The following is a 13,196-nucleotide window of genomic DNA, read 5'->3' as shown; positions in this document are numbered from 1 at the left end:
CAGCTTAATTCTCAAAACTATTATTTTTCATAAGAGTTTTTAAGCTAAAAAAAATTAAGCAAAACAGGCTTTTAGTTCAATAGTATTAAGAAGTGGATAAATCTTATATTTAAAATATGGTATTTGAATCTCCTTTTCCCAAAAAGCAAAAGTTATATATGGGTTATGAAAAAGAATCAATAATATTTAATAATATCTACAGATCACCGTAAGGATCCGTGGCGCAATGGTAGCGCGTCTGACTCCAGATCAGAAGGTTGCGTGTTCGATTCACGTCGGGTTCAAAATCCCGATCCCAATCGGATCTTCTTTTCCTTTTTTTTGCCTCTATGGGTACTTTGCCTCTATGGGTATGGCCTGTGGGCAAAGTGTTCTAAAGCTGCTTGACCCAATGTTCTAGGCCTAATAGTTAGTCACAGTAAATGCATTTTAGAATCGCCATTACCATTAAGCCCCAAGGGCCCCTCTAGACAACCATTAGTGTTGGACTGAGCCAGATCTGAGTCCTCTAAGAAATCCCAGCCGTTGAATCACCCAATGAGAAACCTTACAAAACCCTATTTAACATTTTCGCGAGTCTCCTCCGCCTCCTTTGTTTTTATATCTTAGCAGAAACCCTAAAAACTTCTTTAGCGGCTGCATCCGACTCTCCACAGTCCACACCGACGTAAACCCTCCTCCTCTTCACTTTCTCTGTCAAGCCCCGTCTGGTTTATTTGCTGAAAAGCTCTAAGAAATGAACAATACCACTTTGCAACTATCTGTATTATCATTGATTGTTTGTTTTCTGTTTTTCCTAACATTATTAACTTATGCATTGATTTAGTTTTATCAGTCCTTGAAATTCCATGGGTACTTGCTCAATTTCCATTTTCTTTAAATAATTGCTTACTAGGAAAAAACTAATGAAAAATGCGTCTTAATTCTTACTTAGATGTGTAGGCTTTATTCAGTAATAAGAGAATGCTTTGTTATACTCTTTTGTGTTTTCGTTGAGTTTATTTTTTCCCTGTTGGACTAGAACTTGTTTCCTGATTGGTTTTGAGTTGATTTATTTTTTTTGATTAGAGATGGGTGAGGAAGTTAAGGCTGTGATTCCTGAGTCACTCTTGAAGAAGAGGAAGAGGAATGAAGAATGGGAGCTGGCAAAAAAGCAGGAGCTTGAAGCTGCAAAGAAGAAGAAAGTCGAGAGCCGCAAGCTGATTTACAAGAGGGCTAAGCAATATGCAAAGGAGTACGAGGCTCAGGTGAATGTTCTGTTTGGTCTGGATTTATGTTAATTTTTTTATAAAATTTTAGGACCTTCTGAATTGTATTATGTGGTCTTTAATTGTCAGGAAAAAGAGTTGATTCAATTGAAGCGGGAGGCTAAGTTGAAAGGAGGATTTTATGTGGATCCAGAAGCTAAGCTTTTGTTTATTGTTCGCATCCGTGGGTATGTGATTATTGTGATGTTACGTTGGTATATAAATCTACATTCAAAATGGTAACATTTTTGTTTGGATTTTGTCAATGTTGGTGTTTTCAGTATCAATGCCATGCACCCAAGGACAAGAAAGATCTTGCAGCTCTTACGTTTGAGACAGGTAGCTTACTAAATCTTCTCCAAAACTAAGGCTCATGAAAATTGATTTCCTCTTTTGCTTTTGCTTGTAAGTGAATTTTCATTTGAGAGATGTGTAATGATATTTGGTTGAAAATAATCTTGTTGTTTTATTATATAAATGTTGGTATTTCGATGTGCTGGTGTTTGAAGTTTTTATCCAAAATTAGATTTATAGTGTGTTAGACCTTTCGTTAGTGTTGCCCATGTATAGTTTGAGGCTGTTAAAATGTTGAACGGTTGGTCCATTTTAGCATTGTAACTCAAAAATGAAAGTTCACACAGTAGCATCTTAGTCATTGTGAACATAATGTCAAAGCTTGTATGTTTTGCTAAGATGCTGCTTGGACATGGTAATGCTGGGAGTTTCCTTGTAGCACCTGTAAGGGGATGGTGGTTGTTAACTGTATTGGAAACTATTGAATATTTTCATCAATTAAATAAATAAAATTGTAACTTAAATTGTTGGTTTTTGCATCTTACTAAATGCAGATTTTCAATGGTGTTTTTCTTAAAGTGAACAAGGCAACAATGAACATGCTTCACAGGGTTGAACCTTATGTGACATACGGGTATCTTTCACCTTTTCCTGCTTCCTCACTTTCTCTTTCAACATTTTATGTACTTGCCTCTCTCATTTAATAGTGATGTATGCTTTTAGTTACCCCAATCTCAAGAGCGTGAGGGAATTGATTTACAAAAGAGGTTACGGGAAGTTGAACAAGCAGCGAGTTGCTTTGACTGACAATGAAATCATTGAGCAGGTCTTTATTTATATATATATATATATTTGCATTTCCGAGTTATATTTTTGGTGGTGAACATTTATTAAGCATGCTTGCTTTTTTTCTTTTATTTGTCACAGGCTCTGGGCAAGTTTGGCATCATCTCTGTAGAAGATCTTATCCATGAGATCATGACTGTGGGGCCTCATTTTAAGGAAGCCAATAACTTCCTCTGGCCATTTAAGCTCAAGGCACCATTGGGTGGTTTGAAGAAGAAGAGAAACCACTATGTGGAGGGAGGAGATGCTGGCAACCGTGAGAACTACATCAATGAGCTAATTAGGAGAATGAATTAAACTTGGTCTTATTTGTTAATTTAGTAGTTGAGGTATTTTTGGCTTATTTGAAGCGTTCTGATCTTAATTTCTTCCGGAAGTTAGAACAGTTTCTTTTAAAAGCATGAAAAATTGCATTGTGTTACCATTATTCTACTTTGTGACTCAAGTTTCTCAAAGTTTTGTTGCCTTAAGAAATTTTGTTGCGAATACTTCAGATGGTTATTTGGTACTATAGTTTGCTACTGCCTTCGTGTGGATCATTTGAATCTTGAGTGCAAATCTTGAGTATGAGTTATTTTTAACTTTTGAGGTCCCATATTTACACCTTTAGTTGCAGGTGCTCGCTGTGGGACAAATTTTTTGGTTGCTCTACATTAGGCAACATGTTTTGGCAGGAATTTAGTTTGCCGTGTTCTAGCAGTTTGGAAGAAAGGATGCATGGTTATAAAGAATTCACCAAGGTTTGATCATTGATGGAGAAACTAAGCCCCACGAAAACAGATGACCAATTTTGCAAAAACATGGGAAGTAAGGCAAGGGAGTTCTGGCAGAGTATTTTTTAGAACCGTCTGGAAAATAAGATTACAGATGAGTTAACTTGAAGCCAACCCATCGGAGGAGGCGTCATTTGCCAATTCTAGTTGATCTTTAGTGGCCTAATTCATGAATGGAAATGGAGGGAGGGGTGGCATCGACTAGTTAATCGGAAACAACGATTGCATATCTTAACTGTCGTAGCCATGCCTTTGCGCCTTGTATTCAACTTGATTTAGATTTGTTTTCCCTAATTTTAACTTGAATTATTTTTTGACTAATAAGTCCAACTACCTTTACCTTGAGTCAAGCTCAATTTACTATAAGGTTTATTTTACATTTTGTGCCTAAATTATAATAAAATTATAGATTTGATACCTGAAAAATAAAATCACAAATAGATAAATGAAAATTTAGAAAAACAATTACGAAGAGTGAAAAATAAGAGAGAGATAGAGACAAAGGGATGGAGACCTACGCCGACTAGCCAATTTGAGGCACAGCCATGATCGATAAACCTCTCGGTTTATTCTTTCTCTCTTTAATTTTTTTAATTTTTTTTTTCAAATTTTGGAACCTTTTCTTTTTCTTTTTATCAATTTTCTGTTTTTGAATTTTTTTGGGTTTTTTCCTGGAATTTTTAATTTCTTTTTTGATACTTTTGGAACTTTTTTACTTTCTTTCGGAAAATTTTAATTTCGTTCCGCTGTTAGAAATTTGATAAATCAAAAATAAAATAAAAATTAAGAAAAAACGAGGTGGATTTTGATTTTATTGGTTATTTTTGTCCTATCATCTATTGGACTAAAGATATTAATCAAAGGTGAAAAGTATTTAATGAAACTAAAGCTCAAATGCATAATTATAAATTTTTAAACTTCAAGAACCAAAATTGAAAGTTTACTATAGTTTTGTAATCAAATGTATAATTAGTACTTTATCTAAATGCAACAAATTTTTTTCAATTATTTAAGTTATAGTTTTATATTGAATTTTGGGCTAGCACCGCCACAGCTCCAGTCTGATTCTCTAAAATACGTCTCCATTTACTGAACTTGAGTCTAGATCTTCACATTCGGAAAGCATCCATCGCCAGCCCAGGGAAAAGCTTTTGCTAGCGTTGTAAAGATCTATGAATTCTCCGGATCTGTTACCAAAACACTGACCCGCCTGAAGATGGTGGGCCCTCCAAAGAAACACTTCCTCGCCTTCCTCCTCCTCCTCTCCCTCTGCATCCTCCTCCTCCTCCTTTGCTCCCCACACCCAAACTCCATCTCTACCCAAACCTTTCCACTAAATGCCCACTCCATCCTCACCACCCCAACCTTTTCTCTCACCATCAAAGTCCTCACTTTTAACCGCCTCAAGTCCCTCACCCGCTGCCTCACCTCTCTTTCCAACGCCTACTACCTTCCGGACCACCCCGTCCACCTCCACATCTTCATCGACCATTTCCCAAACCAATCCAAATCTGACATCGATCCCAAACTTCAGGACTCGCTTGGAATTCTGCAATTTGTTGATGGGTTTGAGTGGAAATGGGGTCAAAAGATCGTTCATTACAGAACCACCAATGTGGGTCTTCAGGCACAATGGTTAGAAGCCTGGTGGCCAACTTCTGATGATGAGTTTGCCTTTGTTGTGGAAGATGATTTGGAGCTTTCACCGTTGTTTTTTAAGTATTTGAGAGCTTTGATTCTGAACTTTTATTACAATGCTTCCAATTTTAGTCCTTTTGTCTATGGGGCTTCTCTTCAGCGCCCAAGGTTTGTTCCAGGTACCGTTTTTTCTGGGTTTCCTTTGCTCGTTTGATAGGTTTAGTTGTATTTTGTTCCCTTTCTTAGTTGAGAAACGATTGATATTTTGCAAAAAAAAAAAGAAAAGAAAGTGTATTGGTTGATGGTCAATTTTGAGGTTCCCATTTATTTGAATTGTATATGAATTAATGCAGCAATGATTGGATTGATATGGATTGAAAAGAAGATAAATTGGACTCTCTAGTTGAAGCTTTGTCATAAGTGTGGCTTCTATAATGAAATTGTTCATTAGAAGTTTGGACTTTGGATATAAAAAGCATACAATTTTTTTAAAAAGATTTAAAACTTTAAATCGTAATCCTTTTAGGTAACAAAATTGGCTATTTTATTTTATATTGGCTAATTATACTATAAACTGATATTACATTTAGTCATTTATTCATTGTTGGAAAATTATTCTTTTGCTTTTTGTTTTTTGCTCAAAATTTGTATTCTTATTCTTTATTCTTTTGCTTTATAATTTTTTTTTAAAAAAATGCAAAAAGCAAATACTAAAAACAAGTAAGAAAAGTAGTAACCTAACAGAGAAGATGCCCACTTCTCTTGGAAATCGCTAGAGAAATTAGTCCATTGCTTTTAAAGTGCATTGGCTTCCCGATTTCCATGTTTGTCCATATTTTCACAACTGACTATGTGGCTATTATCTGATTTAATAAGATTATATTGTTTCAAAAACCACATTATTGTTTTTTAAATCAAGCCATATCTCATTCATGCCTCTAAAATGCCTTTTTAATCATGGTAAGAGCTTGATAAGGTGGAATGCATTCAACAAGCTGATTGAAGGGCTGTATTAGTAACGTTTCCTTCTGACGTGCTTTACTTGTATATTTTATTCATCTTTCCCCATTTGGTTTGGTGGCTGAGTTCCACACCACTGAAGATCTCTGTAATAATATAGCATGGCTTTTGTATGGTTGTTGCGTGGCTGATTGGTTTTGGCTGCTTTAGTTGTAAGTTGTAACCGTAGCGAGCATGCGTAATTCTTTCTGATGGAAATCGTGTAATCCATCTCTGTGCTTTTCATTTTGTTCCCATCCATGGGAAGATTTTGAGTCAACAACCATTACTAAATTATCTTAAATCGTTTTTTTGTGAATTTTCGTTGTTCCTCCATTTATTTGCTTGCTAACTCCAGGTAAACATGGAAACAAGATGCTACTCGATAACACCTCAGGACTTTTCCTGTACCAACTGGTTGGCACCTGGGGTCAGCTTCTCTTTCCAAAGCCTTGGAAAGAGTTCAGGTTGTGGTATGACGATCACAAGGCCAAAGAGATCAAGCCATTTCTTGAAGGGATGGTAATTTATGCTGTTTTAGCTCTTTCTTTTATTTTTCCTTGTTCATATATTTGGTCTTTATCTTCAGTCTAATAAAATCTACAAGCTATGTACAGGTTACCACAGGATGGTACAAAAAGATGGGAGAAAGGATATGGACTCCTTGGTTCATTAAATTTATTCACTCTCGTGGTTATTTTAATATCTACACTAAATTTCCGGATGAGAAATCACTTAGTGTCTCCCACAGGGATGTCGGTGTTAACTATGGAAAAACAGCAGGGCCAGACTCTCAGCTATTGGATGTGAATTCTCTTGATTCCAATTTTCTGGAAATGAAATCTTTGAGTACCATGAAGTGGTATGATTTCTGTTTCAGGGAAGTAGTTCCAGGAAGAGTTGTAAGGAACTTGAATGATCTTGGGTCTATTCTTCCTTCTGTGCAGACCAGTGGAACTGTTTTGCTTGTCAGCCTATTTGTGGCATCAGAGGCAGTCAGTAGGAACCTTCTTTGCCACTTTGAGAGGCTAAATATTCGGAATTACATTTTCATTGGTCCAGCTACTGATTTTCTGTTTGATCTTGCTCGAAGAGGATATCCTGTTATTGATGCAGACCAATTTATCAACAATATCAGAGCAGATAAATCAATGGGAATTCAAGATTTGAAAGCTAGGTTTATGAATGATTTTCTGTTGAAGGCGTATGTTGTCAAAAAATGTTTAGAGTTAAGTTATAACACTTGGGTAGTGGATGGAAACATGGTTCTTGTCAATAATGATCTGTTTCTTGAGTCTATTGATTCCACATACAACTTCTATGCAGGGGAGAGCTTGGATGTTTTCTTTGTCAAGAACTCACCTTCAGCTCACAAAATTTTCGCTGATGATTCTCTGTATGATGCTGCAGCTCTGCTGGATAAAAACTCACTACCTAAAGATATCAGAAATTTTGTATCTGTAATGGCAAGGTTACTGGAAAAAAAGGGATTTAGAGTTAAGCGTATTGATGAGAAAAGCTTTGGCAAGAAAATGGGTAACCAAAATCTCAATCGAGCCTTGGAGACTGATAAAAGGGTGGTTTATTGGTCTAGAGAGTTGGATATAGATTCCATTCAGATGCGGCTTCGAGAATTGAGTCTATGGGTCATAGATAATGACTCTTCCTGCACAGCAGTAGTTTGTCACAAGTCATAGCAGTCACAGCAATTTTTGAACTTCCATCTGATTCTAAATTTATTGTAATTAGTGCGAGACAGGTCATTGAAGCTCAAGGTATCGTAAACGCCAACCATGGCTTTTGACAGAGTGTGAGGCATTAGCATTGAAACAGAAGAAATTTCATGTATCCACTCTTCAGTGCTGAGATGCGCATTGCAAGCAATCAGCAATCCAAGTATGGCAGCACATTTGACCACTTTTTGATGCATGTGCTAGGAATGATAATGCTAAAAGAGTTCTGGGAGATTGTTCATAGATAATGTCTTGGCTAAAGGAGGTGGCGGATAAAGTCAGAGGTGATAGGAATCTCACTGTATGCATGAATCTCCGAAACTGAGCAAGCTGAGTTTGAGGTCAAGCATGGAGGCCAAGGATTTGGAATTTTGTTGGAATTGTGAGTTTCTCTAAATTCATTGGGGCAATTTTATTAGCAGCAATGCTAGAGACATTCTTAAAACTATGTAATCATATTATTCCTTTTATTCTCTCTTATGGAAGTGAAATCATAATTACGGCTTCTGATGTATTTATTGTTGTTCCTCAGCAGTCGGAAATCAGAGATGGTAATTTGAGATAAAAGAGGTGAGATTTATGGAATTGGATAGGATGATCTCTTATGATGTGGTTCAAAATCACATGTAGGAAAACAAAAATGAAAATACACTTACCTTGAGAAGGATGCCTAAGAGAGGTATAAAATGGTTGCACCACGAGCATCACCTGCACATGCAAAGATAGGTGGATGAGGAGAGTGATAAAAGGAAAGGATACCTCTCTACACAAAGATAAATTCCTTTTTAAAGACAATGTCAAGTCTGCCTTTGTGTGTAGTTCTTGCTCACAAAAGACAACAGAAGGAAGAAATACAAGAGGAACAAAAAGAATTGCATCAGACCATGGCAAAACCAAGTGAGCCAAAATTGAAGCCATTGAATTTGTATGTGGAAAAAAAGAAAAAAAAAAGAAAAAATCATGTTATATAAGCTAAATATTTTTATTCACATTCAAATCCAATGGATTCAAAATTTTCTCTAACCTTGTCTTTGCTTATGTTTTGATGCTATTTCTCCTGTTCCTCATTTATTCCATCCCTTGTTCTCTTGTTCCTCATTTTATTCCTCTTGCTTAGTGCCATGCTTCAACTCACACCTGTCCTTTTAACCCACAACTCCTTCCATTCCAAGAAAAGAAATCAAGTGCTTGTTTTTCTCTTTGGTAATGCTTTATATAGTTTCACATTTACTAAGAAACTTTCACGCAATAGACGATCAATGAAGTAAGAATCACATAAATTTAATATATACATATATATATATATATATATATAATACACGAGTTTCATGCGTTTGAGGGATCGCTTAAAAAAGTTTTGCAATACCCTTTTAATGGAGGCCCCGTTGTGGTGGCTAAATCCATTTGTCTTTCTTCTGTGAATTGCTGCCTTCCTTCTTGTTTCGTGTTAAACTGGACCGCTCCTTCCTTGTTGCTCCTTGTCAGTCCGTATCACAGTCTTTTCCTCATTTATTACCTTGCTCCTTTCATTCTTCACCACCTTACCCATCATACTTTGACCACGCAGAACTTTAGACTCTTATAATTTAACTCCAATCCTTTTTTTCGGTGCTTATTTGAATATCCTTTTTAACTCTTTTTTTTTTTTATAAATATAGAGGACAGAGAATATATAAATTATCATCTTAATGAGAATTTTTTTCTTCAAGGCTGCATAAATAAGAAACACTGGTTCTTGAGAATTTGGAAAAACAAAAGTAAATGGAAATTTTGGGGTTGATGGAGGGTGGGTCCAACATGTCAAATTTGATGTGAAGACAAAATTATGTGCATATATTAATGTACTTCAGCATAATAAACTAATTTACAGAAATTATATTATACTGGATGAATATTCAAAGGAATTTACATTGCATGAACGATCAAGGTTAGATTCCCTAAAGTGCAATTATTTTTGTAAGAAAAAAAATTCTCTGAATTTATAATTTTATTGACTAATATTGTATATTAATGTATGTAAGCCAAAATAAATTACAAAACCAAAACTAAAATCTTATATGTTAATACAAAGAAGAATATTTAAGTCAATTTTGGCTCTAAATAAACTAAAATGACTCAATCTAATAAACTAAACTAAATATAGTTCAATCGCAGTTAAAAGAAATTTTAATTTTAATAGACAAATTAATTAATTTTACAATACTACTTACACTATCTTGATTTTTCTTTTTGGGCCTCCCATTTCCTTTTTTGGCATTTAATTTTCCCTTTCTACCTTTGCTAGTTGGCAGTTGCAGGCCAGAACTGGGGGAGATGTACGAGCTCCTGCGGTGTCAAAAAATGCTGAACAGTGTGGAACCTAGTCCCATCGGGCTTTGGTCGACAGTAACTGCGGATCAGAACTCTCCATCTCTACCCCAGTGAGACAACCTTACAGCATCGAATCAGGCCGGCGGGTGTGGCCATGCCGACCCTCAACTCTCCCTCTTCCCTCCGCTCGCCTCTCTTTCCCTGACAATACACAGAAAAGAATATTGTGATACGTTAATAATGCCCATACAAATCACAAAAAAATAAAATGACAACCAGGCTCCCCAGGACTCACTTTTCAACTAAGGTAGATTAAGAGGGATGGATAGATTTCCAAGCACCCCTAAAATTTCCTTAACAAGAGAACAAAGAACTGTTGAAGCTCTCCTTCAATAAAAATCTCATCAGATGAACAGCCAAACTAAATCTTAAAATGATCACAACAAAATTTAACCGTACTCAGCAAGCCAGAGAGCTGGATCCAATTTCTCCAGCCTTTGTCCAGCCACAAAAGCATGTACTTGGTCCTGGATATGAACCCAACTACAGCCAGGGTTCTTCCTTGCTCCCCTCAATTTCATCAGTTCCCTAATCCTGTTTGCGTCATCCCATTTCCCTGCTTCAGCAAACAGGTTTGAAAGAATTGTATAGTATCCACTATGCTGGGGCTTTAACTTGAACAAATTCTCAGCAGCCCAACACCCTAGCTCAACATTTCCGAAGATTCTGCATGCTCCAAGTAAAGCACCCCAAATATTAGCATCTGGGGTAATGGACAGGCTTTTAATAAGTTCTGCTGCTTCTTGCAGTAGGCCAGCCCGGCCAAGTAGATCGACCATACATGCATAGTGCATATGTGTTGGCTTAATTTTCTGAGCCTTCATTTCTTCGAAGTATTCCCTCCCTTTCTCTACTAATCCTCCATGGCTACAAGCTGATAGAATTGCAATATATGAAACTGAATCATACTCAATGCCATCTTTCCTCATTGCTTCAAAAAGGCTGATGGCTATATTTAATTGACCTAGCATTCCATAACCTAACAACATAGTGTTCCATGAAGCTACGTCCTTATATTGAATCTGATCAAAGACCTTACTAGCTAAGTCAATTCGTCCACATTTAACATAGAAGTCCAAAAGGGAGTTAGCAACAAAGAGATGAGTATGAGCATGCTTTCTTACTGCCAGTCCATGAATCTCTTTCCCTTGCTTGAAAGCAGCTTGATTTGCACTGGCTGAAATAACACCCACGAATGAAACTACATCACGCTTGATGCCAATGAGGCCCATTTCTGAGAATAAACTCACAGATTTTGACCAATCACTAGTTTGAGAATAGCCTGCAATCAAAATATTGTAAGAGATTTCATCCTTAAGGGAGGTCTTAAAGCAATTTTCAGCAAGATTTAAGTATCCACATTTTGCATACATGTCTGTCAGAGCATTGGAAACAAACAGATCAAAGTTGGACCCCAGACGAATTGTCCTACCATGAATTTCTTTTCCATTTTGAAGAAACCCTACTCGTCCACAAGCTGGAAGAACATTTGTTAAGGTAATAGAATCTGGAAACTCACCATGAGTTTGCATTTCTCTTAGTAGTTCTATAGCTGCTAATTCAAGCCTATTTTGAGCAAAATTGGCAACCATGACATTCCATGAAACAATATTTCTCAGCTTCATTTGCTGAAACACATTTGAAGCTGCACTTGAATGACCTAATTTTGCATACATATCAATCAATGAGTTGGAAATGAAAACATCATGTTCAATAGCAATTCTCAAACTGAAACCATGAATCTCCTTTGCTAAATTGAAATATTCTAACTCAACCAGCACGGGTATCATACTTGAAATAGTGATGGAATCAGGTGTCAGCCCTACCTTCATCATTAACCTAAACATATCCAACGCATCCTTATTAAGTCCCATGTAAGCTAGACTAGTAATTCTTGCATTCCAAGAAACCACATTCTTTTCCACCATTTCATCAAAAACTCGCTCCGAGTCCTTCGCATTCCTACATTTCCCATATGCATCAACCAATGCATTCCCAATACCAACCTCAAATTCTAAACCAACCTTAACAACAGTCCCATGAATCTGCCTCACCAACCCGTCATCTCCAACCCCTCCACAAACAGGCAACAAACTGACAAAAGTAACCATGTTGGGCCTAATCCCAGAATTCAAATTCATCTGGGAGAACAAATTAAGCGCCTCCAAGTAAATGCCATTAATGGAAACAACCCCAAGAACCGTATTCCACGACACAACATCTCTGTCACGCATTTCATCAAACACTTTCCTCGCTTCCGTCAAACCCCCAAAATTACCGTAAAACAACAAAAGGGTATTCCCTAGTAGAATATCTGAACCAAACCCAGTTTTAATAACAGTCCCATGAATCTCCAAACCCTTTTGAAAACAAAAGGCATCGGCACAGGCCTTGAGAACAAAAGGAAAAGTATGATCATCCGGTTTTATTCCGGTTCGAATCATTTTATTATAAATATGAAATTGAAATCCGTCGTGATAAATTCTAGCAACGGACAAAGCACGGATGAAGGTATTCCATAAGAAGGGTGTTTGAGAATACGGAAGACTTTGTTGGAATAAAAGGTGACAATTCGAAGGGGAATTGAAGGTGGCGTAGCGGAGAATGAGAGCGGCGGAGAGAGGAATATTGGTGGGGAGGACGCCATGGAGAATGGCCAAGGCGTGAGTTTGCTTGATGTGTAGAAAAGAGTTGGACTTGGAGCAGAGTGAAAGGAGAGCTTTGGTTAGGCTACACTGACATGGTTTTACGTGCATGCTTTTGTTGTAAGTTGTAATAACTTGAATATTGCTGCTTTCGTGAAAGTAAGACGGGGAATTTCAGGTTGTTTAGAATATCTCAGTATATAAATATAATTTCATAAATTATCATCGACTAAATAAATAGTTATTAATTCAATATTGAAATGGAAACTTATTAGTAATATATAAAACATAAATGCCATTATTTGAATTAATGATAGCATTTAAAGCCTCCAATTCGAATTCTTTTTTTAATTAAAATAAAAATATAATAAATAATTATTGACATAATATTTAAAAAAATTCATAAATTATTTAAAAAAATTTAAATAAAGTTTTATTTGACTTTCAATCAGGTTTTTATATATTTATTTTAAATAAAATAAATTTTTAATTATAATTATCAATCATTATTCAAAATATTTCCTATTGCTTTGTAACTCTTGACGTTGGCATAATGATACTTGACAAGCTGATATAGCATAGTTATGTGATTACGTTTTCATTATTTATGTTAATGTCATATTAATATTATATAATCATAAAATAATAAAT

The 13,196-nt window shown here is 36.1% G+C and overlaps 3 protein-coding genes and 1 non-coding gene across 6 annotated transcripts; 3 read left to right on the top strand and 1 right to left on the bottom strand.

Moving 5' to 3' along the window:
- Positions 1 to 212: 212 nt before the first annotated feature.
- Positions 213 to 284, top strand: TRNAW-CCA (transfer RNA tryptophan (anticodon CCA)). The gene has a single exon. It is a non-coding gene; the product is annotated as a tRNA-Trp (tRNA).
- Positions 285 to 510: 226 nt separating this feature from the next.
- On the top strand, positions 511 to 2,932 carry LOC110412037 (large ribosomal subunit protein uL30y). The gene is made up of 7 exons (XM_021422446.2): positions 511 to 667; positions 1,069 to 1,247; positions 1,338 to 1,435; positions 1,529 to 1,586; positions 2,096 to 2,175; positions 2,265 to 2,367; positions 2,469 to 2,932. Exons 2-7 carry the CDS (start codon positions 1,071 to 1,073, stop codon positions 2,682 to 2,684), a joined length of 732 nt encoding a protein of 243 aa, XP_021278121.1. The 5' UTR covers positions 511 to 667; positions 1,069 to 1,070; the 3' UTR covers positions 2,685 to 2,932.
- Positions 2,933 to 3,897: 965 nt separating this feature from the next.
- LOC110412523 (transferring glycosyl group transferase) lies at positions 3,898 to 8,452 on the top strand. 3 transcript variants are annotated; one of them, XR_002444864.2, is made up of 4 exons: positions 3,898 to 4,977; positions 6,156 to 6,319; positions 6,415 to 7,912; positions 8,063 to 8,452. XR_002444864.2 is itself a non-coding variant. In XM_021423067.2 (3 exons), exons 1-3 carry the CDS (start codon positions 4,377 to 4,379, stop codon positions 7,492 to 7,494), a joined length of 1,845 nt encoding a protein of 614 aa, XP_021278742.1. In that variant the 5' UTR covers positions 3,898 to 4,376; the 3' UTR covers positions 7,495 to 8,035. The 3 variants fall into 3 exon arrangements, 1 of the variants encoding a protein (XP_021278742.1); XR_002444865.2 differs by having other exon boundaries at positions 8,066 to 8,451; XM_021423067.2 differs by lacking the exon at positions 8,063 to 8,452 and having other exon boundaries at positions 6,415 to 8,035.
- Positions 8,453 to 9,556: 1,104 nt separating this feature from the next.
- LOC110412644 (pentatricopeptide repeat-containing protein DOT4, chloroplastic-like) lies at positions 9,557 to 12,656 on the bottom strand. The gene is made up of 3 exons (XM_021423235.2): positions 10,300 to 12,656; positions 10,136 to 10,183; positions 9,557 to 10,041 (listed from the first exon to the last, which is right to left on the bottom strand). The coding sequence occupies exons 1-2, from the start codon at positions 12,654 to 12,656 to the stop codon at positions 10,153 to 10,155; spliced, it is 2,388 nt and encodes a 795-aa protein (XP_021278910.1). The 3' UTR covers positions 9,557 to 10,041; positions 10,136 to 10,152.
- Positions 12,657 to 13,196: the final 540 nt, after the last annotated feature.

The sequence above is a fragment of the Theobroma umbraticum genome, unplaced genomic scaffold, assembly GCF_002168275.2.
Source record: "Theobroma umbraticum cultivar Fairchild unplaced genomic scaffold, ASM216827v3 scaffold_95.0, whole genome shotgun sequence".
In the NCBI taxonomy this organism is placed as follows: domain Eukaryota; kingdom Viridiplantae; phylum Streptophyta; class Magnoliopsida; order Malvales; family Malvaceae; genus Theobroma; species Theobroma umbraticum.
The sequence above is the reverse complement of the archived record's forward strand: the minus strand, read 5'-3'. Positions and strand labels throughout refer to the sequence as shown.